The 27,771-nt window shown below is 41.2% G+C and overlaps 1 protein-coding gene across 4 annotated transcripts in view; it reads left to right on the forward strand.

The window, feature by feature from the left end:
* Positions 1–27,771, forward strand: part of LOC143808546 (ephrin type-A receptor 3-like) — a 401,286-nt gene that overhangs the window by 96,826 nt on the left and 276,689 nt on the right. For all 4 annotated transcript variants that reach the window (XM_077291320.1, XM_077291319.1, XM_077291321.1 and 1 more), the window contains 2 exons: positions 2,780–2,844; positions 3,848–4,508. In XM_077291320.1, coding sequence (XP_077147435.1) covers positions 2,780–2,844; positions 3,848–4,508 — 726 coding nt within the window. The remainder of the gene's footprint in view (positions 1–2,779; positions 2,845–3,847; positions 4,509–27,771) is intronic.

Genomic DNA, 27,771 nt, shown 5'->3' on the forward strand with positions numbered 1-27,771 from the left:
TACATGAATATGGATCCCAGGGCCTGAAGGAGAGTCTCCTCTTCTCCAGACCCTGGGAACTATACGCACCGCACACGCCTGGGAACTTATAGGAACTTCCGATTCCGATTTCCGATATCACAAAAATATCGGCCGATACCCGATATTTGCAGTATCGGAATGGTCAACACTACTGATAAGTAAATCACTAAATCCCATGTTGTGGAAGTATTTTGTAGTATGGTATCCCACAGAAAATGTTGATTCTGAATGGAAATTAAAGGTTTTCTGACAAATCTGTTGGGGTGTACTCATTAGTGCTGAGCACTGGAAGCATACATTTTGCTAACCAATCTTAAAGGAAGGTGCAAAAGACTGCACTTTTCTATAAAGTTTGAAAGTAGCTTTACCAGCATGTATTTGCCTAGTCAATAACTAAAAGGCAGGACCTGGACAGGTAGCCACGTCAGTAATCAGCTGTGGATTGATGGTAGCCCTACAAGCCTCCTCCTTCCTGCCATCATCTGTGGCTGTTCTTTTGATAAACCATTCTGATGACCTTTCACATATATGGCACGCTGCAATGATGACGTTATGCTAATCAAAAGAAGAGCCTGGGATGCTGTTAGGTAAGAGGCAATGTGCAGAGCTCTTATTTTTCCCTCACAGATTGGCACAATTTCTATCATTTGGCATATAGGGTTGTGTTAACCTGCTCAGCATATGCACTGGGAACTCCTCTCAACAGGGTGGCTGTATGGACACTCCGCATGAGGGGTGAATATAGTTGTAAAGTGGTGTACCAGGTTTTTTTTTCTTCTTTTTCAATCTAGCGTTGGTCAAATAGACCAATGATTGACTGCAGGTGTTCAACACTGTCTCTGATGGAAGAGATGGCAAACAAACTGGTGACATGAATGGCAGTATGAGGGAGTTTGATGTGATTTTTTTTTTTTTTAATTCATGCTGGACCTATAGACCTTAGGTCGTAGGACTATATACCTTAGGCCGATTTTACATATCAGTGTACCACTGTCCATACTTAGACCACGATGCAAAATCTGTCTGAGGATCTAATATCTCAAACTTGACAGTCTTATAGGCCTAGACCATCCATCGCAGTCCGAGTATGGACTGTGAGACACCGCTGTGTGAAACATTGAACAGCACTCGGATGTCATCTGGGTTCAGTCTGTTTTTCACGGATTGAGAGGAGGAGCTTGAGAAACCTCCATCTTTTTTTCTTTAAACTGAGAAACACTAATGAAACTACCCAAATTGTGATGGTAAAATCTGACACTGACCAAACTCTGATAAAGTAACATGGTGAAACTCAGACCATTTTTTGCATATGAGAGAAATCACTGGTGTCTGAATGAGCCAATATATATATATATATATATATATATATATATATATATATATGTATATATGTATATGTATATATATATATATATATATATATATATATTATCTCTCTCTCTTTATATATATATATTGGCTCATTCAGACTTACCGGTGATTTCTCTCATATGCAAAAAATGGTCTGAGTTTCGTATATTCTGTATATACTGTATGTTCCTTTACACAGAAGCATTTTGCGGTTATATATTTTGGCTTTCTGTGTTGCCAGCTTATGTAGTAGAGTTAATATAGACAGGAGTGGATGTATGTCAATCACCTCCGGTCTGCTCCGATAGTTCAGAACTGATGTTTGCACAGCCGGTGACTTTGTAGCTTCACATGCACTTGCTTTACAATGTGAAGGGTAATTTCAAAGAGAATAGATCTTAAAACTTCTGTCACCAATGTCTTAAGATACACAATTTTTTATACTCTTTACTTCATTCTTTGTCCAAAACATAAAGGGAATATGTGTGAAGGGCAGACATGATACGGGGACTCTATTCATCTTGAACATGTCACTGCATCAAAATCTCTGATTGTATTATTGACACTGTGACTTGAATAGATTATATGATAGAGGATGTCCAATTATGTTACATTCTTTTTTTATGCCAGAAAGGTCCATTGACTGTACTGTGATCACAGGGTGATCTTCTACTAGGACCCATCTGTCCATCATTTCCCCTCCAGTGCCCCCACTGGTGAAATTGGGAATTACAAATTCTCAAGTAAAGGTTTTGTCCACAGTTTTTCTAAATTGCTATAAAATAATAACAAAAAACTTATACTTTCCTTTCCAATCCGCTGACCCCACGCTAAGGCTTCTGTTATCCTCCAGTGGTTGTTGTCCTCATACGTGTGATGATACTGCTACAACAAGACTTGTGACCGATCACTGAATTATAGCCTTTTTAAATCAATAAACTGATTATGTAATGCACCATCAGTTTAGGGGTAGTCCTAAACGAGAAACACTTTTTGTATCCACTCTCCATTCTATCTAATAGTTGGAAGGCTTGAAAGAGGAACAGGCTGGGATCCTGAATGAGGAATATTGCGTTTTAACTCAAAAATTAACACAGGATAAGTGATAAATGTATGATCGGCCTAGTTTGACCACCAGGACTCTACTCAATCAGTTGAGTGAGGTCTTATGTCCCCTGTATTAAAGGAATGGTATGGCCCATGCCTGACCACTCTCCATTCAATGTCTATGAGAGCTTTGGCCTACTACAACTTCTTTCACATGGGACTTTAGGACCCCGTTCTCAGGATAGGTGGTAGTCTTAGTGGTCAGATTTCCAGAGATAAAGATAGAAGTATATCAATATTTTAACATTAAGTAAATATATTAGTGTTACATAAACTAACATTTTTATGATATTTGTTCTAGTGACCTTGCTCGATTCTATGTCTGCGTTGGGAGACCTGGGATGGGTGGCATATCCACCAGAGGGGGTAAGTATGTGAGATGCTATATTTTTGGTCTACATTGTAGTGGTAGAATCGTTACAGAAGGATGTAATATGCAAAGTCTACAATGAGTGCATTCTATCGTATAGGCACCATGACATTTAGGAGAGGAATAGAATAGTTATAATGGGATAATATTAAGATTATAAAATCTAATTAGAATTGAAGAAATGTTATTATGTAGTTTATGTTAATAAAGCCTGGTAAAAGAAAAATAATTGTTTAATCGGGCATGCTTAAATACCATTTACATAAAATTTCCTTGTACAAAGGATTGTGACAGGCACTGAATTGAATCCAAAATCTAGTTAGTATTTTCAGACTTAATGAGATGATGCTAAAATGTTAAAATCTCCTCTGTAATTTTAGTTTCTAGAGCAAAAACTGTGTCTTATGCATTAAATTGGAGGAAAATTAGGAATCTGATTGGTTACACTAGACCAAGTCTTCAAGTTTCTACTAATCCTAAATCCATAATTTGGTTCAGTTGCAAATTAAAGTCTGTATTTCCGACTTCTCTAGAGTATTTTAGTTTTAAGGGTTATTGACATCATTAAGAGCTATCACCTATGCATAGGAAAGATGATAACTTGCTGATCAATGATGGTGTGATGGCTGGGAATCTTGAGAATGGGACTCTGAAATGCCCCTGTGGAATGTGGTACAGCTCTCAGCTTTTTTCGATAGTCCCACAGAAATTGAATAGGAGATGGCATGCATGCACATTTCAGAGCCATGTTTCTGGGATTTGAGGGTATCTGTAGAGTCAAACTCAAACCGATCTACAAGTTATCACCTATCCTTTGGGTAACCCTTTGAGTTTTAAGATGGACTAAGTTGAATTTCATTGGTTTTGTTCATTTTTTTCATATTTGATCCATCCATTAGTCAACATTTTCAGCATATTCTCTAATTAGAAAGCAGTTAGATGCTAGCTATGGAAAATGTTTTATTTGTGTTGCTTAAATGTTTTTCTCTTTGCCAACAGTGGGAAGAAATCAGTGTAATGGATGAAATAAACACCCCAATGAGAACCTATCAGGTTTGCAATGTCTTAGAGATCAACCAAAATAACTGGTTGAGAACTAGCTGGATCCCAAGAGGAGGTGCTCAACGTGTCTATATTGAAATCAAGTTTACCCTGCGAGATTGTAACAGCCTACCTGGAGTATCGGGCACCTGCAAAGAAACCTTTAACATATATTACTATGAGTCGAACTTTAGCAACCTTCGACACTTTCCCGAGAACCAGTTCATTAAAATAGACACTATTGCTGCAGATGAGAGTTTCACCCAAGTGGATGTTGGAGACAGAGTCATGAAGCTGAACACCGAGGTCAGAGACATAAGCAACTTATACAAGAAGGGCTTCTACTTAGCGTTCCAAGACGTTGGAGCTTGTATCGCCCTGGTGTCAGTCAGGGTATTTTATAAAAAATGTCCAACTACAGTCCGTAATCTGGCCCTGTTTCCAGACACGGTCACTGGAGGAGATTCAGCTTTGGTGGAAGTTAAAGGATCATGCGTAAATAACTCGGTGGAGTTTGATGCACCCAAAATGTACTGTAGCGCCGACGGAGGGTGGCTGGTGCCTATTGGCCGATGTTTTTGTAAGCTGGGCTATGAAGAGAAGAAGAATGGATGTCAACGTGAGTAAAATGTCTATATTCTATTGGTCATATGCATAAATACATTGCTTTGAGTATGAGCTTTTTGGTATCAACTTTGTCATTCCAACCATATCGGGCCACACAAGAAAAGATTTTCTTTAAACATCTCGGGGCTTTTGCAAAGAAAATATTTTTTGTTCTTCCCCTTCTTACTGTGTATTAAATTTGTACTTATATATTAGTAGTAAATCGTTTTCTTTCTTCTTATGTTGCCTTTTTATAATACTGTCTCGAAAATTAAGTTTTTTCTTTAAACTTTTTACATTTTTCTTTTTACATACATTTTTAAAGGTTAAGGATTACCTACAATGGTTCTGTTATCGTCTGTAATATTCTCGATTGTATCTTTGGTTGATACATGGACATTTACTCTCTGCAGTGTTTCTCATCTAGAAATGTAGAAAGGTTAAAGGGGTCGTCCACTTTTGGAGACTTTTTTTTCTTACTTACATGTATGTATTTTTGGCTAAAAATAATTTTTGTTATTAAATTTCATTTATAGCCTTTGTATTGTATTCCTGGCTACTGAATGAGTTAACAGAAAATCTATCTGTTAAATCATTCCGACAATGGAAGAATTTCTAACTTTTATCTGCCTTTTTCTGAGCTCCTCTCAGCAGATTTATGACTGCAGACCACATCAAATTTGAAGGTGTAAAAGCCAAACAGTGAAAAATTGTTAATGAAACCCAATAGCAAAATATAATTTTTGTTATAGCAAAAAATACATGCTTTAAGAAAAAAAGTCCCCAGAGATGGACAGCCCCTTTAATGATAAATGATAAATCCTTGGATGACTTATGTGGTAGTCATAGGTGTTGGCTCTTCTTACCAACAGCTTACAATGATCTATAACATCAAAAGGAGTAGTGTTCACTCGCCCTTCATCTCTCCAATGCCAACTCTTCCCAGGTGCCCAACCTATTTTTGTGGAGCTATGTGGTCGGAGACTGGCAGTAGACCCTTTCATCCCATAGCATGGGAGCAAAAGGCAAAAATGTTGACAACTACTCCATAAAACTTTCTTTAATCTATATTATATGAAAAGCATCCTGGCCTCTGGTAGGCTCAGTCCAGATTGGGTTTGTGCATTTATTCAGGATTTATTCGCTCAACAGCGTGCATAATCTGTAATAATATTTGAGGCATCCGTCCACAACAGGCACTCACTGTAAAGAAACCTATTCAGCATGCCCTTCGTTTCTTTGCAGTGTCCTTCTTCTTCGGAAATTGCAGCCTTCATTAAACAAATACAATGCAGGCACTTACCAGATGGAGGCCACAAAAACACACTTCCGACCTTTATCTTGTGAATATTCCCCTATGGCAACTAGACAGTATACGATAGGCAACTAGACAGTATACGGAGGGTTAGGTTCACAGAAGCAGTTGTGTTTTGCCAAAACTGAATGACTGCATAAAAGCTCATGACACAAATATCTGAACTAATTATTGATATAAACTATTTGCATATAGTTATTAGATTGCTCCTGAGTCATCATGAAAATGTAGAAATCTGTATCCACCGTCGTGGAATGCTATCAGCAAAGCACATGGCCAACACTGGGTTCTCTCGTTAAGAATGAATGGATGGGTAGAGTGCATGATTGACCACCGTTCTATTCACATTGGGCTCTGCAGTTCTCAAAATCATGAGGGTCCCAGTGGTCAGACACCAAGAAATCGGAATGTTATTCTATATCCTATAAATAGGGGAAAACTTCCAAACTTGAAAACACCCATTTAAACAACTAATGTTCTGCCGTGTACAACAAAGGCAGTTTTTCATTAGATATTGTCGATACATTTACACCATTTTGTGAAATCACCCCCATAAGCTGTAAGGTTTTTCTTACCAAAACTGCTCTTTTTGCCTCACTTCTGTAAAGGAAATAGGTGCTGAAAATGAACATGTCAAAATTTAGGCCATTATTTCAGGTACGTCAAGTACAAGGCCCCTGGGGTTTGCTTCTATGACATCTGATTGTCCCATTATTGGCACTTGTATGTTCAAGATGACCTAAGAAATCTAATTCTGATATATTAGCACACCATTTAAACAATTAGTCCCTGGCACATTATTATGAAATGCTCTCTGCATTGTAGCCAGAGCAAAATCTTTGTCGTGAAAATGCACTAAAATCAGTAAATAATTGGATAAAATGAAGCCTAAAGTTAGCTGAGATAGAGGGTGTAATTGATACCTGTCTGGAAAAGCACTTGGAACAATTGATTTATTTGACTTTAAACGTAGCTGTATTCTCATATCCATTACCAGAGATTAAAATGTGCAGTGAATGGAGCCGTCCGTGCTTCAGAGCTGGAGTTCAACTATGGAGCGCAGATCGGTCTTATCATGTGAGGAAAATGTATATTTTAGAATTTATTGGACTTATGAACTTCCCTGTTTGGATGACATTTACCTGAGCATTTTATAGTTCATGCTTTAAAGAGAACCTGTCAGCACAAAAAAACACTATTAACCTGCAGATATGGGATTACAAAAAAAAGAAAAAATATTCCAGCTTCTGGTAAAATGTTCAGAGTAATCTTTATTACATCAAAAAATATTTCATCAAAATGAAGTCGGCAACAAAGCGCGTTGTCAGAATACCCGTTGGGCCTAGTTGAAACCAGTAACATCACTTGTGGGGGTGGCGCTCTTCTGTGCACAATACGTATGCTGACAATGCGCTATATTGTCGGCTTGTTGCTGCTGATTTGACCTGGCAACAAAGTGCATGCTATCATTCTGCACACCATGCAGGCACTAGCTCAACCCCTAAAAGAAGCGTCACTGACGACTCTTTGTTTCAGGGAAGGGGCAAGGGATGTGACAGTGACCATAGCCTCTGCCTCCTGATGACGCTATGTTTGAGTAACCCAGCATGCACTGGGATTTTCAAATGCAGCGTCATCAAAAAGGAAGTGGAAAAAGAAAATCAGTTAGGTAGTGTAGTTAAGGAACAGTAGGGAAGTATATTAGAACATTATTAGGATTATGGCATTAAATAGATAGGGATTTAGGATGAAAATTCATTTGGACTTCGGATCACCTCTTTAATAAAAAATTCTTTAAAAAAGGCAAATTGCACCATCCATGCGCAATAAAATAATGAATCATAAGCGCATCTTAGCTTTTTGTATAGGGTGAAAGATTTGGGGGTGCAACTGTAACCAGTCCCTTAGACTTACACAGGTTCAGTATTGACAGCTCTGAGCTCTGTCTATTTTTTCGACTGATCCATTATAATGGGCGGACCAAAACAGGGCATGTCTTTTTTTTTCTTTGCAGACCATCGATCGGCAAAAATAGCAGACAAGAAAAAAGACTATTGACTATACTGTAATGTGTCTAGATTTAAAAAAATAGATAACAGATGGTGAACAAAAATAGACTAACTTTTTAGGGGCATATAACAATTGTAATTTATCCTCTAGTAAACACTGTTTCTCATAAAAAATCCAAACTGTACATAGGCATTAGGTGTTTCTCAATGGACCCTACTGGTTTTCCCAACAGCCCTTCATTTTCTCTTGTTCTAACAAAGGAACATAGGAGAGGAAAGATTGTAAAGAGAACCTGCCTCCACATCTGACATCATACCGTATGCGTTTTAGTTAATACTGGAATTCAAAAGGAAATAATGATTCCGAAAACAGATTTTTTCATAACGCTGTAATATTGTTTCCTTGCTATCCCTTCAAAATATTTTCAATAAATTGAACAGGGTGTTAACATTACCTTGTCCCAGGGGTCTGGCTCTTCATTGTCTGCACAGATTGGACAGTATAAGACTGTGTAAGGCACACACTCACAAGTGTTAACACCTAGTTGGCATTTTATTAAAACATTTCAAGGGGGAATAACAGAGGAACAGCACTGTGCACAATTGTAAGAAAAGATGCTGCAGAATTTTTATAAAATGAGAAGCACAATTAAGCACTATTATACATATCCCTGGAGAGCTTACAGGACCTATAGGACCTTCTACCATGAGAAAAAGAAGTACGTATCTCAGGAGAGCTTAAGGGATGTCTAGGACATACCATGAAAATAAAAGAAGTACATATCTTAGGAGAGCTTAAAGGACCTCTGGGACCTGCTACGATGAAAATATGAAGTAGGTATCTCAGGAGAGCTTAAAGGAACTCTTAAGACATACCATGAAAAGAAGAAGTACATATCGCAGGAGAGCTTAAAAGACCTCTGGGACCTGCTACCATGAAAATAAGAAGTACGTATCTCAGGAGAACTTAAGGGATGTCTAAGACATACCATGAAAATAAAAGAAGTACATATCTCAGGAGAGCTTAAAGGACCTCTAGGACCTGCTACCATAAAAGTATGAAGTACGTATCTCAGGAGAGCTTAAAGGAGCTCTAAGACATACGATGAAAAGAAGAAGTACATATCGTAGGAGAGCTTAAAGGACCTCTAGGACCTGCTACCATGAAAGCAAGAATTACATATCTCAGGAGAGCTTAAAAGACCTCTGGGACCTGCTACCATGAAAATAAGAAGTACGTATCTCAGGAGAACTTAAGGGATGTCTAAGACATACCATGAAAATAAAAGAAGTACATATCTCAGGAGAGCTTAAAGGACCTCTAGGACCTGCTACCATAAAAGTATGAAGTACGTATCTCAGGAGAGCTTAAAGGAGCTCTGGGACCTGCTACCATGAAAATAAGAAGTGTTGTGAATTTGGATTCTGGGCTCCCCCGGTGGCCGCTTGTGGTATTGGACTTGTCATCCTCTTTCCTGTTTCACCTGGTTCCATCAGTAGTGGGTGTCGCTATTTAAGCTCATTTCTCTGGTGGTTTCTTGCCGGTCAACAATGTTATCTGATGCCTCTCAGTGCTTGTTCCTGCTTCTAGACAACGACTAGATAAGTTGGACTTTTGTCCATGTTTCGTTTTGCCTATTTGTTCCAGTTCACAGCTGAAGTTTTGTTACTGTGTCTGGAAAGCTCTCGTTGATCAGGGATTGCTACTCTGGCGTTATGAGTTAATGCCAGAGTTTAAGGTAATCTCTGGATGGTGTTTTGTTAGTGTTTTTCTGCTGACCATGAAAGTATACTATCTGTCTTCTGCTGTCTAGTAAGTGGACCTCAAATTTGCTAAGACTATTTTCCTGCTGCGTTTGTTGTTTCGTCTGGGCTCGCCGTCGTTATATGTGGGGGGCTACTTTCTTCTTTGGAATATTTCTCTAGAGGTGAGCCAGGTCTTATATTTCCCTCTGCTAGCTATTTAGGTCTTAGGCCAGAGCTGGGCATCTAGCGATAAATAGGAAATGCTACCTGGCTATTTCTAGTTGCGCGGCAGGCTTAGTTCATGGTCAGTATAGTTCCATCTTCCGAGAGCTTGTCCCTCTATAGGCTTGCTATGATCTCTGCCTGCAGAGATCATGACAGTTTGACCGGCCCATAAAGTGTTAAAGACCCAGGTTGAGAAAGGAGAGTTATAAGAAGTCTGCTGGAAATTTTTTTTTTTTTTTTTCCCTCCAGTCTGCCTTGCTGCAGTCTTTTTTCTCTCTCTCCTCCTAATCTCTGTATGGCTCTGTGTGCACCTGACAATAATGGATCTCCAGAGTGTAACTGCGGGTTTGAATAATCTCATCACGAAAGTACAAAATTTACAAGATTTTGTGGTACATGCTCCGGTATCTGACCCGAGAATTCCTTTGCCGGAGTTCTTCACAGGGAATAGAGCTAGCTTCCAGAATTTCCGAAATAATTGTAAGCTTTATTTGTCCCTGAAGTCTCGTTCAGCTGGAGACCCTGCTCAGCAGGTTAGGATTGTGATTTCCTTGCTCAGGGGTGACCCTCAAGATTGGGCCTTCTCATTGCCAGCAGGGGATCCTGCGTTACGCGATGTGGATGCGTTTTTTCTGGCCTTGGGCTTGCTTTATGAGGAACCTCATTTGGAACTTCAGGCAGAAAAAACTTTGATGGCACTATCTCAGGGGCAAGACGAAGCTGAAGTTTTCTGCCAAAAATTCCGTAAATGGTCTGTGCTTACTCAGTGGAATGAGTGCGCCTTGGCGGCAACTTTCAGAGAAGGTCTCTCTGATGCCGTTAAGGATGTTATGGTGGGGTTCCCTGTGCCTGCAGGTCTGAATGAGTCCATGACAATGGCTATTCAGATTGATAGGCGTCTGCGGGAGCGCAAACCTGTGCACCATCTGGCGGTGTCTATGGAAAAGACGCCAGAAAGTATGCAGTGTGATAGAATTCTGTCCAGGAGCGAGCGACAGAATTTTAGACGGAAGAATGGATTGTGTTTCTATTGTGGGGATTCTACTCATGTTATATCAGCATGCTCTAGGCGTACAAAGAAGCTTGATAAGTCTGTTTCCATTGGCACCATTCAGTCTAAGTTTATTTTGTCTGTAACCCTGATTTGCTCTTTGTCATCCATTGCCACGGACGCCTATGTTGACTCTGGCGCCGCTCTGAGTCTTATGGATTGGTCCTTTGCCAATCGTTGTGGTTTTGATTTAGAGCCTTTGGAGACTCTTATTCCTCTGAAGGGGATTGACTCCACCCCATTGGCTAATAATAAACCACAATACTGGACACAAGTAACCATGCGTATCAATCCGGATCACCAGGAGATTATTCGTTTCCTGGTGCTGTATAATTTACATGACGATTTGGTACTGGGATTGCCATGGTTGCAGTCTCACAACCCAGTCTTGGACTGGAGAGCAATGTCTGTGTTGAGCTGGGGATGTAAGGGTATTCATGGGGACTTACCTTTGGTTTCTATTTCGTCGTCCATTCCCTCTGAAGTCCCTGAGTTCCTCTCTGATTATCAAGACGTCTTTGACGAACCCAAGCTTGGGTCGTTACCTCCGCACCGTGAGTGCGATTGTGCCATAGATTTGATACCGGGTTGTAAATATCCAAAGGGTCGTTTGTTTAATCTGTCTGTGCCGGAACATGCTGCTATGCGGGAATATATAAAGGAGTCTTTGGAAAAGGGACATATTCGTCCATCTTCTTCTCCCTTGGGAGCTGGGTTTTTCTTTGTCTCAAAAAAAGACGGCTCTTTGAGACCATGTATTGATTATCGGCTTCTGAATAAGATCACTGTTAAGTATCAATACCCATTGCCATTGCTTACTGATTTGTTTGCTCGTATAGAGGGTGCTAAGTGGTTCTCTAAAATTGATCTTCGTGGGGCGTATAATTTGGTGCGGATCAGGCAGGGGGATGAGTGGAAGACCGCATTTAATACGCCCGAGGGCCACTTTGAGTATTTGGTCATGCCTTTTGGTCTTTCTAATGCCCCTTCAGTTTTCCAGTCTTTTATGCATGATATTTTCCGCGATTTTCTGGATAAATTTATGATAATATATCTGGATGATATTCTGATTTTTTCTGATGACTGGGACTCTCATGTCCAGCAGGTCAGGAGAGTTTTTCAGGTTCTGCGGTCTAATTCTTTATGTGTGAAGGGGTCTAAGTGCGTTTTTGGGGTCCAGAAAATTTCCTTTTTGGGGTATATTTTTTCTCCCTCTTCCATTGAGATGGATCCCGTCAAGGTGCAAGCTATTTGTGACTGGACTCAGCCCTCCTCTCTTAAGGGTCTTCAGAGATTTTTGGGCTTTGCCAACTTTTACCGCCGATTTATTGCTGGTTTTTCGGATGTCGTTAAACCACTGACTGATTTGACCAGACAAGGCGCTGATGTTGCTAATTGGTCCCCTCATGCTGTAGAGGCCTTTCAGGAGCTTAAGCGCCGTTTTGCCTCTGCCCCTGTGTTGCGTCAGCCTGATGTGAATCTGCCTTTTCAGGTTGAGGTTGACGCTTCGGAGATCGGAGCTGGGGCAGTGTTGTCGCAGAAAGGTTCCGACTGCTCCGTCATTAGGCCTTGTGCCTTCTTTTCTCGCAAATTTTCGCCCGCAGAGCGGAATTATGATGTTGGGAATCGGGAGCTTTTGGCCATGAAGTGGGCGTTTGAGGAGTGGCGCCATTGGCTCGAGGGGGCTAGGCATCAGGTGGTGGTATTGACTGACCACAAAAATTTGATTTATCTTGAGACTGCCAGACGCCTGAATCCTAGACAGGCGCGCTGGTCTTTATTTTTTTCTCGCTTTAATTTTGTGGTGTCATACCTACCGGGTTCTAAGAATGTTAAGGCAGATGCCCTTTCTAGGAGTTTTGACCCGGACTCTCCTGGTAATTCTGAACCCACAGGTATCCTTAGGGAAGGAGTAATTTTGTCGGCCGTTTCTCCTGATCTGCGGCGGTCCTTGCAAGAGTTTCAGGCGGATAGACCGGATCGTTGTCCGCCTGATAGACTGTTTGTTCCGGATGATTGGACCAGCAGAGTCATCTCTGAGGTACATTCTTCTGCATTGGCAGGTCATCCCGGAATTTTTGGTACCAGGGATTTGGTGGCAAGATCCTTCTGGTGGCCTTCCCTGTCACGAGATGTGCGAGTCTTTGTGCAGTCATGTGACGTTTGTGCTCGGGCCAAGTCTTGTAGTTCTCGGGCTAGCGGACTGCTGTTGCCCTTGCCTATTCCTAAGAGGCCTTGGACACACATCTCGATGGATTTTATTTCAGATCTGCCTGTTTCCCAGAAGATGTCTGTCATCTGGGTGGTCTGTGACCGTTTCTCTAAAATGGTCCATTTGGTTCCTCTGCCCAAGTTGCCTTCTTCTTCTGAGTTGGTTCCTCTGTTTTTTCAGAATGTTGTCCGATTGCACGGTATTCCTGAGAATATTGTTTCTGACAGAGGTACCCAATTTGTGTCAAGATTTTGGCGGGCATTCTGTGCTAGGATGGGCATAGATTTGTCTTTTTCATCTGCTTTTCACCCTCAGACTAATGGCCAGACCGAGCGGACTAATCAGACCCTGGAGACATATCTGAGGTGTTTTGTCTCTGCTGACCAGGATGATTGGGTTGCTTTTTTGCCATTGGCAGAGTTCGCCCTCAATAATCGGGCCAGCTCTTCCACCTTGGTGTCCCCGTTCTTCTGTAATTCGGGGTTTCACCCTCGATTTTCCTCCGGTCAGGTGGAATCCTCGGATTGTCCTGGAGTGGATGCGGTGGTGGAGAGATTGCATCACATCTGGGGGCAGGTTATGGACAATTTGAAGTTGTCCCAGGAGAAGACTCAGCGTTTTGCCAACCGTCATCGTCGTGTTGGTTCTCGGCTTTGTGTTGGAGATTTGGTGTGGTTGTCTTCTCGTTTTGTCCCTATGAGGGTCTCTTCTCCTAAGTTTAAACCTCGGTTCATCGGCCCTTATAGAATATTGGAGATTCTTAATCCTGTTTCTTTCCGTTTGGACCTCCCTGCGTCCTTTTCCATTCATAACGTTTTTCATCGGTCGTTATTGCGCAGGTATGAGGTACCTGTTGTACCTTCAGTTGAGCCTCCTGCTCCGGTGTTGGTTGAGGGTGAGTTGGAGTACGTTGTGGAGAAAATTTTGGACTCTCGTGTTTCCAGACGGAGACTCCAGTATCTGGTCAACTGGAAGGGTTACGGCCAGGAGGATAATTCTTGGGTCAATGCATCTGATGTTCATGCTTCTGATCTTGTTCGTGCCTTCCATAGGGCTCATCCTGGTCGCCCTGGTGGATCTGGTGAGGGTTCGGTGCCCCCTCCTTGAGGGGGGGGTACTGTTGTGAATTTGGATTCTGGGCTCCCCCGGTGGCCGCTTGTGGTATTGGACTTGTCATCCTCTTTCCTGTTTCACCTGGTTCCATCAGTAGTGGGTGTCGCTATTTAAGCTCATTTCTCTGGTGGTTTCTTGCCGGTCAACAATGTTATCTGATGCCTCTCAGTGCTTGTTCCTGCTTCTAGACAACGACTAGATAAGTTGGACTTTTGTCCATGTTTCGTTTTGCCTATTTGTTCCAGTTCACAGCTGAAGTTTTGTTACTGTGTCTGGAAAGCTCTCGTTGATCAGGGATTGCTACTCTGGCGTTATGAGTTAATGCCAGAGTTTAAGGTAATCTCTGGATGGTGTTTTGTTAGTGTTTTTCTGCTGACCATGAAAGTATACTATCTGTCTTCTGCTGTCTAGTAAGTGGACCTCAAATTTGCTAAGACTATTTTCCTGCTGCGTTTGTTGTTTCGTCTGGGCTCGCCGTCGTTATATGTGGGGGGCTACTTTCTTCTTTGGAATATTTCTCTAGAGGTGAGCCAGGTCTTATATTTCCCTCTGCTAGCTATTTAGGTCTTAGGCCAGAGCTGGGCATCTAGCGATAAATAGGAAATGCTACCTGGCTATTTCTAGTTGCGCGGCAGGCTTAGTTCATGGTCAGTATAGTTCCATCTTCCGAGAGCTTGTCCCTCTATAGGCTTGCTATGATCTCTGCCTGCAGAGATCATGACAAAGAAGTATGTATCTCAGGAGAACTTAAGAGACCTCTAAGACATACCATGAAAAGAAGAAGTACATATCGCAGGAGAGCTTAAAGGACCTCTAGGACCTGCTACCATGAAAGTAAGAATTACATATCTCCGGAGAGCTTAAAGGACCTCTGGGACCTGCTACCATCAAAATAAGAAGCCTTGTAGTCATATATGCACCAGAGCATTGGACTACAATTGGCTCCATGGAGAAAGTGAGGTCCAGACCAGGCTAGGTGCATCACTTCCTTCAAAAGAGGGTGAGAGTCTTTGCAAAATGTCCCTTCCCATGGGTCCTAAATTGCTAAAAAAAATAAAATAAAGGAAGATAGAACTAATTCAGGGATTTTTGAAAGGATATCCTGCCAAACAAGCAAACAAGAACCAAGTACTCCTGCCCAATGTGAACAAATATGTTGTTTTGTGACTCAGCACCAGAAATGGGCCCCATTGTAAATTTTGCTATTGGGCCGCCTCATTTGTAAGAACAAATATAATATAATATATAATATATGTCACTCTGTAATGGTGGATATATATAAAGTTAAAGAGAATACGGGACTCGTGACTGTGCAAAGAAGAAAACATAGTTTTATTGGAATTGCAATCGAGTATTTGTAACGATTCAGTCTAATCCTAAGACCTTCATCAGAGGGATTGATATTTTGATGAATGGGTAAACAAATCTTTGCACAATAACGAGTGCTGGATTCTCTTTTACAGCCTTTCATTTCTATGTATGGAGCAAGAAATGTGACATTTGATGATTTAGAGGGAGCGTATGTATGTGCATGGAGGTCTTTAGGGTTAAATATATGGTTTAGTAATATTTTGTGTTTGCTTCAAATCTAAAGGTGAAATGAAATCTTTTCAGATGGCTACAGTAATAAATTAAAAAAGGCAGTAAAATTCCTATGGCAGAAAATCCTGATGAATTCACACCTGCGAACATGGGGCTTTTCTCTGTCCTAGTATAAAAATCTTGAAATGCTTAGTTAAGAACCATCCATGTGTATATGGAGAAAATGAAGAGGTGGGTGTTTGTTCAGGGCTGACTGGTGACGTCCCTCTCTATCAGCTGCTAACACTGCAGCCTTCTCTGTCCCGATTCTGAACCATGAATAATTTACTGAGATTGCAAACCTAAGTTGAGTCCATAGAATTCCCCTAGGCATTCGCTACCTTCAAGCCTGAAGCAGTGACCTTACAGCTAAAAGCAGATGATATTAAACTTGCCTCGCTGCACTTAAACTGCAGGATTAAACACACTGTATGGTCTTAAGTAGAACAACGTGCTGGGAGCCACATGCGGTATTTTACATGGACAGATTAGATTTACCCTACTGTATACACTGGGAGCTCCCCAAAGGCTTCCTGAAAAATCCCGAGCACAACGTACAAGATTTTCAGCAATCTTTGTTATATGGAAGTTCATTTCTGTAAATATTTTTTTGTAGATCAGCTCACTACAGTCATTCTCTAATAGAGTGGATAGCAATTGTAAGGTCATGTTCAGTATTTGGTTAGTAGTTTAGATCAGCATTTGTAAGCCAAAGCCGTGACGTAATTTTCAGGTCCTGAATGCAGAATTAGGCATTCAGGACCTGAAATTACGTCACGGCTTGCTGTGATTGGTCGCGTCGCGGTCACATGGGCGGCACGCAACCAATCACAAGCCGTAACGTAATTTTCAAATCCTGAATGCCTAGAATTAGGCATTCAGGACCTGAAAATTACGTCACGGCTTGCTGTGATTGGTCGCGTCGCGGCCACATGGGCGGCACGCGACCAATCACAAGCCGTGACGTCACGGAAGGCAGTAAACGCGCGCATTTTAAGCAAAGAAGGCTGCCGGTTTCCTCGGTAAGGTGCAGGCTGCGTCGGAGAGGTGAGTATATCAATATTTTTTTATTTTAATTCTTTCTTTTACACATTAATATGGAATCCAGGGCCTGAAGGAGCGTTTCCTCTCCTTCAGACCCTGGGAACCATCAGGGATACCGTCCGATACTTGAGTCCCATTGACTTGTATTGGTATCGGGTATCGGTATCGGATTAGATCCGATACTTTGCCGGTATCGGCCGATACTTTCTGATACCGATACTTTCAAGTATCGGACGGTATCGCTCAACACTAAACAACACTTAAACCACCCTTTTCCTTAAGAGATCCTGGATGGTCAATCATAAAACACACTGGGCAGTACAAATTCAAAAGCACTCCCCAGTCACACCGCTCCAACTTGGGAAACTATCCACACCATGTGCCCAAACCCCAATTAACCAAGGCCATGCTTGACCTCCTCATGACAAGACAAACATAACAAAGGGATCCCACACCACAATACCAAAATCTAGTCAGTGATAACCAACTAAAAATAAAGGCAGGTGGGAGGAACATTCACTGGTTCTGCATCCTGTAAAATACTGACCAAACACTAAAGGTGTGAATGTAGCTTAAATAATTCTAATTATGCGTGAAATGTAAAGGAAATGTATTAAAATCCTCACTAATTGCAGTCTTTCCCTGTCTTAAGTTCTTCTCTGGTTCTCTGCTGGGTAATATGATTACTCCTCTTCACATAGGGATTGCTGTGCGAGGCAACGTTACCTCCTTAGAACTTGGCTCTTTAGACTTACATTGTGAAAGTGATTTCCACTCCATACATAAGCCCCTGTGGGAGCTGGTTAGTCTATTTTCAGGTCGTATAACGAAGAAGGGAACCCTAGCAGCGGTGGAAACCGGGAAGACGGTGATCGGTAAGTATTTTAATACATTAACATTACATCTCAAACATAATTAGGATGATATAGGACATTTTTTTTTACCTGGACTTCTTCTTTAGGTTACATACACATGAGTATTTGGTGAGTTTTTTTTACCTTAGCATTTGTAAGCCAAAATCAGGAGTGGGTGAAAAATGCAGAAGTGGTGACATGTTTCTATTACACTGTCTATTACAATGTTTTCTCTCAGAAAGGAAATGTAACTTCAACTGATTTTCACTGTCCTATAAAAGGAATAGAAGAATCCAGGATATCTATAAACAGAAACATAGTGAGGAAATAGTTAGCTAACATAAATGAATTTAAGTCTCCAGATACAGATGAATTACACTCCAGAGTACTGAAGGAGATAGCAGAAGAATTTTTTGAACCACTCTCCATAATCTTTGAAAATTCTTGGAGAACCAGAGAAGTCCCAGAAGACTGGAGAAAAGCAAATGTTGTTCCTATCTTCAAAAAGGGGAAGAAGGTGGACCCAGGGAACTATAGGCCGGTGAGTCTGACTTCTATACCAGGAAAGATCTTTGAAAAAATTATTAAGCAACATGTATGTAAGTACCTGGATAAGAATGAAGTGATTAACCAGAGTCAGCATGAGCTTGCAACTAATAAGTAATGTCAGACTAATTTAATTTCCTTCAATGACAGAATCACTGACTGGGTGGATCAGGGAAATGCTGTAGATATTGTATATCTTGACTTCAGCAAAGCATTTGACAAAGTATCTCACACCATCCTTATTGAAAAAATGACTAAGTATGGAATGGACAAGGCAACTGTTAGGTGGATTCATAACTGGCTTAGTGATCAGACCCAAAGAGTGGTCATAAATGGCTGCACATCCAGTTGGAAGAATGTCTCAAGTGGGGTACCACAGGGTTCTGTCCTGGGCCCTGTATTGTTCAACATCTTTATCAATGATTTAGATGAAGGAATTGAGGGTACACTGATTAAATTTGCTGATGACGCAAAGCTAGGAGTGATAGCTAATATTATAGAAGAGAGAGAGAGTATTCAAAAAGATATAAATAAACTGGAGCAGTGGGCTGCAACTAACAGAATGGTTTTTAACAAGGAAAATGCAAAGTACTACATCTGGGCAATAGAAATGAAAAAAGCATATACAGAATGGGAGGAATAGAGCTAAGCAACAGCACATGTGAAAAAGACTTGTGTATACTAATAGATCATAAACTGAACATGAGTCAACAGTATGATGCAGCAGCAAAAAAGGCAAATACAATTCTGGGATATATTAACAGAAGCATAAAGTCTAGATCACGTGAAGTCATGATTGCCCTCTACTCCTCTTTGGTCAGACCTCATCTGGAATACTGTGTCCAGTTTTGGGCATCACATTTTAAAAAAGACATCAACAAACTGGAGCAAGTTCAGAGAAGAGCGACCAGAATGGTGACCGGTCTGCAAACCATGTCCTATGAGGAATGGTTACGGCATTTGGGAATGTTTAATTTGCAAAAATGAAGACTGAGAGGAGACTTATTAGCTGTCTACAAATATCTCTCGGGCTGTCACATTGTAGAAGGATGATCTTTATTCTCGTTTGCACAAGGAAAGACTAGAAGCAATGGGATGAAACTGAATGGGAGGAGACACAGATTAGATTTTAGAAAAAACTTTTTGACAGTTAGGGTGATCAATGAGTGGAACAGGCTGCCACGAGAGGTGGTGAGTTCTCCTTCAATGGAAGTCTTCAAACATAGGCTGGACAGACACCTGTCTAGGATGATTTAGTGAATCCTGCTTTGAGCAGAGGGTTGGACCAGATGACCCAGGAGGTCCCTTCCAACTCTACAATTCTATGATTCTATTCTATGATTCACTTTTCCTCTGATTGTTCCACTCCTGGTTTTGGCTTACACACGCTAATATCACATACTGACCAAACACTGAATGTGTGATCATGGCCTTAATCAATGGGTCCCTTCACTCATTTAAATAGATGGCCAAATTTTGTTTAAGTTTGCAAAAACACCACTGATTTTATCCACACCATCTTCGTGCTGAGAATCCCATCTTTTGGGCACTTCGTGATATGATTTTTTGAAACCTCTACTAAACATATCAGGAGATAATAAAATTTAAGTCTACTTAATACTAGAAAATTCTGGAAAGTTACATAATCATGTCCTGCAGATGTTACCTGAAACACCCTCTGCACGTTTCGCCAAAGCTTCTTCACACAATTCACATACAATACATACAGTTGAAACCAGAAGTTTCCATACACTATAATGCCTTAAAACTTCTCTCTGTCATTACTCTGGCATTTGGCAAATATTAGTAATTATGGTGATCCTAAATGATCTAAAACGGGAAAGGTTAATTCTGATTTCATGCCAGATATTGAGAAAAACATGTATATGTGTCTTTTTGTATAGTGTATGTAAACTTCTGGTTTCAACTATATATTGAAGATAAACCTTGCAGAAAAAATGAAGGAACAGGATTATTATTTTAGCCATTGGTACGCAAAAACATGTCATCCAAAGTAAAATAGATAAAATAAAACAACACTAAAAAAAAACATGATAAAAGAGACAAGAATGTAAAAGATAAATTAAATAAATATCAGGCATTTATAAAAATGGAACTAATGTTCACAATCAGACCATATGAAACAATGGTATTCAGTGTGTAAATCCATCAGGATTCTTTTTGTGCAAGTGATTTTTTTCCAGTTTCACCCCTTGGATCACATTGGTGAAATAACTTGAAATGACGGGCGATAGGTGTTAGCTTCAATTGATCCTCCTCTTCGTTTACCTGTAGAATCAAATACATTTTTTACATTTTCAATATTAGAGCAGGCAATGCCGTTACCGCAGGGTTTACAACTAGTGTTGAGCATTCCGATACCGCAAGTATCGGCCGATACTTGCGGTATCGGAATTCCGATACCGAGATCCGATACTTTTGTGGTATCGGGAATCGGTATCGGATCCATATTACTGTGTAAAATAAAGAATTAAAATAAAAAATATTGATATACTCACCTCTCCGGAGGCCCCTGGACATCACCGCTGGTAACCGGCAGCCTTCTTTGCTTAAAATGAGCGTGTTTAGGGCCTTCCATGACGTCACGGCTTCTGATTGGTCGCGTGCCGCTCATGTGACCGCCACGCGACCAATCACAAGCCGTGACGTCATTCTCAGGCCCTAAACTCCTCATTCTAGGAATTTAGGACCTGAGAATGACGTCGCGGCTTGTGATTGGTCGCGTGGCGGTCACATGAGCGGCACGCGACCAATCAGAAGCCGTGACGTCATGGAAGGCCCTAAACGCGCTCATTTTAAGCAAAGAAGGCTGCCGGTTACCAGCGGTGATGTCCAGAGGCCTCCGGAGAGGTGAGTATATCAATATTTTTTATTTTAATTCTTTATTTTACACAGTAATATGGATCCCAGGGCCTGAAGGAGAGTTTCCTCTCCTTCAGACCCTGGGAACCATCAGGATACCTTCCGATACTTGGTGTCCCATTGATTTGTATTGGTATCGGGTATCGGTATCGGCGATATCCGATACTTTTCGGGTATCGGCCGATACTATCCGATACCGATACTTTCAAGTATCGGATGGTATCGCTCAACACTATTTACAACCCCATGGAGTGTTTGGTGCTCCAAAGACGTTTTTGGGATTCTTTCCAGTGCGAAGACTATGTACTAACCTATCCGTCAGGGTCCTTGATCTACTGAATTTTATCCTGGGAGTTTTCTGAAAATAACTACACAGGGTTACATTAGCTATAAGGACACCCTGATATTTACGCAGAACTTTATGTACCCTTACAGATAGCTAAATAAATCTGACGATATCTGGATGTGTTGGATGTTAATAAGAAGTGCTTAGAAGTGTGCAACTTTCAACCTGTTTCACCCTTTGATAGCCACTTTTGATGCTGTCATGGTGGTAGGCTCTGGCTCTAAATCTTGATTTTATTATTATTATACATTTTTATAGCGCCATTTATTGCATGGCGCTTTACATGTGAAAAGGGGGCAAATATAAACAAATACAATAAGCATGAGCAAAAAACAAGGCACTAACAGGTACAGAAGGAGAGAGGACCCTGCCAGCAAGGGCTCATAGTCTGCAGGAGATGGGTGAGGATACACTAGGAGAGGGTAGAGCTGGTTGTGCGGCGGTTCAGTAGGTTGAGGATCACTGCAGGTTGTAGGCTTGTCAGGAGGGGTGAGATTTCTAATCTTGGGCCTCTTTTTCGAGCAAAAAATCATTGGAGTAGATTTTTGTCACTTGTAAGAATTGCCCTATTGGGATATTAATAATTATGTCTTTTAATTGTACTTGACTGATGAATCCTCCATGGTTCCAGCATCACAACTCGAGAGATCCCCATATATTTTGTTGTTTTTTCTGCAGTTTAGACATGCATGCTGTTACAGTAATGTGAATGCAATAAATCACTGGAGAAAAATCGGCAATGACCGTGGGGACTGGTAGGGACCACTATAGTGGCAGAGAGTCGGGTTAATATTTTTTTCATTTCTTTTGTTTAAATATTGGACTACCCAATTAAAGTTTGTAAGGTGTCTTGTACTCAGCTGATCTTTAGTAACAAAATGAAAAATGGCCTTTGATTCCTGACATTTTTAGGCAATTACTTGCTTTATTTACCATTGGTAAAAATGGGAATCACAAGATACGTCTTTATGGTTTCGGTAATAGATTGTTAGAAAGAACAAATAATAGTAATAAATTCAGAAATTATTTTTGCACTCGGTTCACTCTGAAGTGTTGTAGGAAACAGCATAGGACTAAGAGTAATCAGTGGAGGGAGGGAATAAGGCGCTGGGAAGAAATGGTCTCACTTTGCTCTCGTATGGATAGGCTGTCTCCATGAACTGCTCCATGTGGAGTGCTATTGACCAAAGCTCAGGTAACATAGGAAGAAGACCAATTAGTGAAGTATTGATTTGTTGACTATGTGGCTTGTTCGGAAAATAGAAAGATGGTGCCGCGTCTGTAATTTACCATACAAATGTTCCCTATTGATTGCAATGTATCGAGCGTCGTGGATGTGCAATATCTCAATAATGAGCTGTTGGGTTCATGTGAAGAACCAGATAACTTTTCATAGTAATTCACCAAATTGTGTAAGTGTGGACCAACCTCAGCCGTCATAGCAGTCCTAATGGTTATGGTATTTAATGTGGTCATTTCCCACAGTCTGCTAAAAGAAATCACCAGTCACTTGTAACATTGAAACCTAAGAAAGCTGACATATAATGGATGAGCTCTGGGTGAAGGGTTTTGCATAGGTGTGCATTGACATTGAATGTACCATGGTATTCATACTGCCATATATACAGAGCAGTATCAGGTTCTGTGGAGGACGACTATGTATGGGGGAGGCATCTCGTATCTTTTTGTAGAAGCAGAAGAATCTAAAGTAAAACATTGTTCACTTACCATTTCTAAATAATTCTGCCATTTAAAGCTGACATAATAATACCAATACTGCACACTTAAAGGGAACCAGAAAACAGGTTTGTGCTCTATAAACCAGACAAATCTATGTGAGGCCATTTGGATGCAAATCCTAAAGTTATCCCCTTATCCAATTGTTATGCAAATGAGGCACAAGTGCAAGGGGCTTAGCCCTCATTCCATCTTTCCCCGCTTGCCTTCATCCAAAGTTCCCTGACTGACAGGTCTGAGTGACTTCCCCTGTCTGAAACTTCGTTCAGGCACCCTCACTCCCCACTTTGGTTGTCTTCTTGCATAACTGAGTTTGATCCGATATATGCACTGGGCCATGCAAGTCAATGAGTCCATGGAAAAGTTCGGACTGCACTCGGATGACATCTGAGTGTGGTTTGATTATCATGGATTACACAATGGAGAAGATGGAGAATTTTTTTCCTATCTTATCCTCATCTGAGAACATTCGATCACACGCTGATCAAGCTCTGATCAGAGTGTTATTTGCATAATCGGCCCAATTCTCTCAAATGAGAGAAAATACACTTGTGTGTCCATAGTCTAAGGGTGTGTTTGATGTGCAGCAGGTCAAAAAACCTCTAAATATGTGGAAATGTGGAGGGGTGACTGAATGTTGAGGGGAAGACTGTTTATAGGTTAATATCACAATATTTGGCAGCATTCACCAACGATCAGGGCATTAATAGATCCGGTGACCGATGTTTCAGTGGAATTTTATGTATCGGAAATTTGTCAGCATTTTGTAACCAAAAATGAATCTCGCGTCCTTCATTTACCAAATCTGCACAATATGCTGCTCAGTTTGGCCATTTATTTGTTGTATGATCGGAGTGGTCTTTTAATATTCTAGAGATGCGATACTACGTACACTGTTATCATTACTGATTTGATACAACTATTTCGGCTGCCGTCTCCAACAAATTACAATAGATTTATCCAATCTAGAAAAATACTTTCTCTCATATTATTATGACTAACAATATTTCTTTATTAAATCAAAATGTCAGAACAGCAAAATTAGATAAAAAAATATGACATAAACAAATTGTTACAGGGAATGTATATGACACAGAAAAAAGACAGCGACATTACTCAATTTTGTTTACACATCCAATAGCTGTAAAACACCATAATATACAACAATTTTTAATTATTATGCAGTTTAATTTATGAAGATTTGAAGTTTGATTTTTTTGCCTGTGTGTATTGGATGGGTTATTACCAGGGTTGAGCGGACCCTTGGAAGTTCGGGTTCTGGTTCCCAACCTGAACCTTTTTTCAAGGTTCGGATACCAGAACTGTACCTGAACTTGAACCCCCAATTAAAACAACGGGGACCTGAATTTTTGAACTTGAAAAAAAATCTGTCTCTCTCTCTGCAATGGACTTTCCTCAATACTCCGAACATTACAACGATCTTCTGGGAGAAGTCCGTATTTGGCATTTAGCATCGGACACTAACTGATTGGTTCAAATCCCAAGCTTTTAAGTTTGGGTTTGCTCATCTCTAATTGTTACCAACATCTTGTAAGAATTTTATGTCAATAGCACCTTTAGAAATATATTTTCTTAGAAAATTGATGTTGTGTGTAATACCTATTTCACCTAATGTAATGTGCAGAGTTAAAGTAGATGGTCTATGTCAGTGTTTTTCAACCAGTGTGCCGCGGCACACTAGTGTGCCGCGACACATGGTCGGGTGTGCCGCGGGGAACGGGAGTCAGCTGTTCTCTGTGCCGACTGTCAAGCTGACAGCCGGCACAGAGAAGCTGCAGCGCGCCGGCTCCCGGAGATCAATTGTACTCGCAGACATCTACCAGCTGCGAGTACAATTGAGGCTCTGACTGCCGGGTCAGAGCGACGCCAGCAGCGTGATCAAGTCATGTGATCACGCTGTTGACGTCACTATCCGGCGCGCAGGAGAAAGAAGAGACTTGGTGGTAAGTGCTCCTGTGCTGTGGAGCTGAAGACACCGAAGATTCAGCGTGGGGTGGGTTTATGGGGAGTATGTGGGAGGATTTATTAAGTGTGGGGGGATTTATTCAGTGTGGGGGGGGGATTTATTCAGTGTGGGGGGGGGATTTATTCAGTGTGGGGGGGGGATTTATTCAGTGTGTGGGGGGATTTATTCAGTGTGTGTGGGGGATTTATTCAGTGTGTACATGGGGGGGGGCTGGAATTTATTTAGCATGTGTGGGGCAGGGTGCATTTATTCTGTGGAAGGGGATGGATTTATTCTATCGGAAGGGCAGTGGATATATTCTGTGGGGGTGAGTGGGGAGATGGGGGTGGACACAGTAGCGAGGGGAAAAATGTGTGCTGACAGTACTGGGAGCAACGGTGATGGGATGTGTGAGGACAGTATGGGGAGTCGGGGGAATGTGTGAGGGGGGAATGTGTGAGGAGGAAATATGGAGAGAGCAAAGGGGTATGTTAGCAGGGGGGGGATGTACAGGAGGAGGCTATTAGAAATGTGTGCAGACAGTATGGGGGGATGAAAGTGTGAGTGGACACATAATAGATACTGAGTAGTGTGAGGGTAACAGCCAGGAGGAGACAGTATGCCAAGTAGGAGGAGTGTAATGAAGGGGCAAAGTAGAGAGACTGGGCTCTCTATGAGGGACACCGTATGAGAAGGCAGTGTGAAGTATGGAAAAGAGAGAGAGGGTAGTGTGGATGACATGTACCATAAGAGGGACAGTGAGGGTCATATTATGTGCTGGGAATAAAGTGAGGGGCAATTATTTACTCAGAGGCTCAGCCTAGGGCAGATATTGTTATTCCGGAGCATTATAATAACACTGCTATCTTTAAGGGTGTTGTGTCGGGATGTGCTGCAGAAGACAGGAGAAGATGGAAGTCTGCAGAAACGAGCTCTGCCGGTGGATGAGAAGAGTCATCATGGCATCTGGACAAGGTGAAGATGAAAAGAAAGAGGCGACTCCACAAACAACGTCATCTATCAGGTACCTGGATGTAAATGTGTTTTTTTTGTGATACTAATTCTCATTTTTATTTGTTAGGAACATTAAAGGGGATGTCCAAGGTTGTGATGAGTCTGCAGTCATACTATGTGACTGCAGACTTCTGAATTCTCACAGTGCACACTGCTATCATAATTCTCTGATGTTGGTGATTTACATACATGCGGTCACGTGCTGACTAGACATGTGTGGCCTCATTCAATGAAAATGAATTGACTGAGGCCGGACACGTCTAGTTAGAATGTGACCAGAAGTATCCAAATCACATACTTGTGCTGTCATGACCGTCCACTCTGGCCACCGGCAAGGGAGAATCCTGAAAGTGTGCAGTGCTTGCGCTGTGAGAATTCAGAAGCCTGCAGTCACATAGAATGACTGCAGACTTTCATCTCAAACCTGGACGCACCATTTTGTGCCATTTTGGTTGGTGGTGTGCCTCGGGATTTTTTAAGTATAAAAAGTGTGCCGCGGCTCAAAAAAGGTTGAAAATCACTGGTCTATGTGCCCACCATCTACTTTGGAAATAATGAACTTCCTAATGCATAATAATAGTAATAGTCTCCCTAATGCAGGAGTACAGAGTTGTGCAGACATCATAGTATCTTACCCAATCATAACCACAGGCACAGTTGAGTGTACAGATAAGTATTACCAAGTAGTTTATGCCACAGGAAGCCCCTGACGCACTTTTATTGTAGCTTACTCCAGGGGTTCCAGAACTGTCATGCAAAATTTGGTTGTGCAAAATTTTAATCCCATTGAATAAAGTATGAAGTGTTATTTTATAGATGTGCTGATGAGTTTTTCTTACAATTCATGAAGTAAGGTGAGACCTTCCTACTTGATTACATTATTTTGCATAGGGGCATCATTATTAGTGATGAACGAGTGTACTCATTGCTCGGGTTTTCCCGAGCACGCTCTGGTGACCTCCGAGTATTTATGACTGCTTGGAGATTTAGTTTTCATCTTGGCAGCTGAATGATTTACAGCTATTAGCCAGCTTGATTACATGTGAGGATTCCCTTGCAACCAGGCAACCCCCACATGTACTCAGCCTGGCTAATAGCTGTAAATCATTTAACTGAATTCATTTTGTTCAGAAAAGCTCACCATCTTTCTTTTGTATAGTACTGAAAGTTGCAAAATCAACGCTCACCGTGCAAGTCCTGCTCATATCCCTCTGCATGACATGCCAAACTGCTGACCAACAGTAAAACTCCCATTCAAAGAAAAACTCATCAGCACATCTATAAAATAACACTTCAAACTTTATTCAATGGGATTAAAATTTTGCACAACCAAATTTTGGGGGGTTGCCTGGTTGCTAGGGAATCCCCACATGTAATCAAGCTGTCTAGTAGCCGCAAATCATTCAGCTGCCATGATGAAAACTAAATCTCCGACCAGTCATAAATACTCGGAGGTTACCCGAACGTGCTCAGGAAAACCCAAGCAACGAGTACACTCGCTCATCACTAATCATTATTATAGCATTTTCCTACCTTAAATTTAGGAATAGAGTGTGTGGCATTTTACTTTTTGACACACATGAAAGAGAGTAGGCACATCTAATGTCATGAATCTTATAAGCCACTGTTTCTTC

The sequence above is a fragment of the Ranitomeya variabilis genome, chromosome 2 (genome assembly GCF_051348905.1).
Source record: "Ranitomeya variabilis isolate aRanVar5 chromosome 2, aRanVar5.hap1, whole genome shotgun sequence".
In the NCBI taxonomy this organism is placed as follows: Eukaryota; Metazoa; Chordata; class Amphibia; order Anura; family Dendrobatidae; genus Ranitomeya; species Ranitomeya variabilis.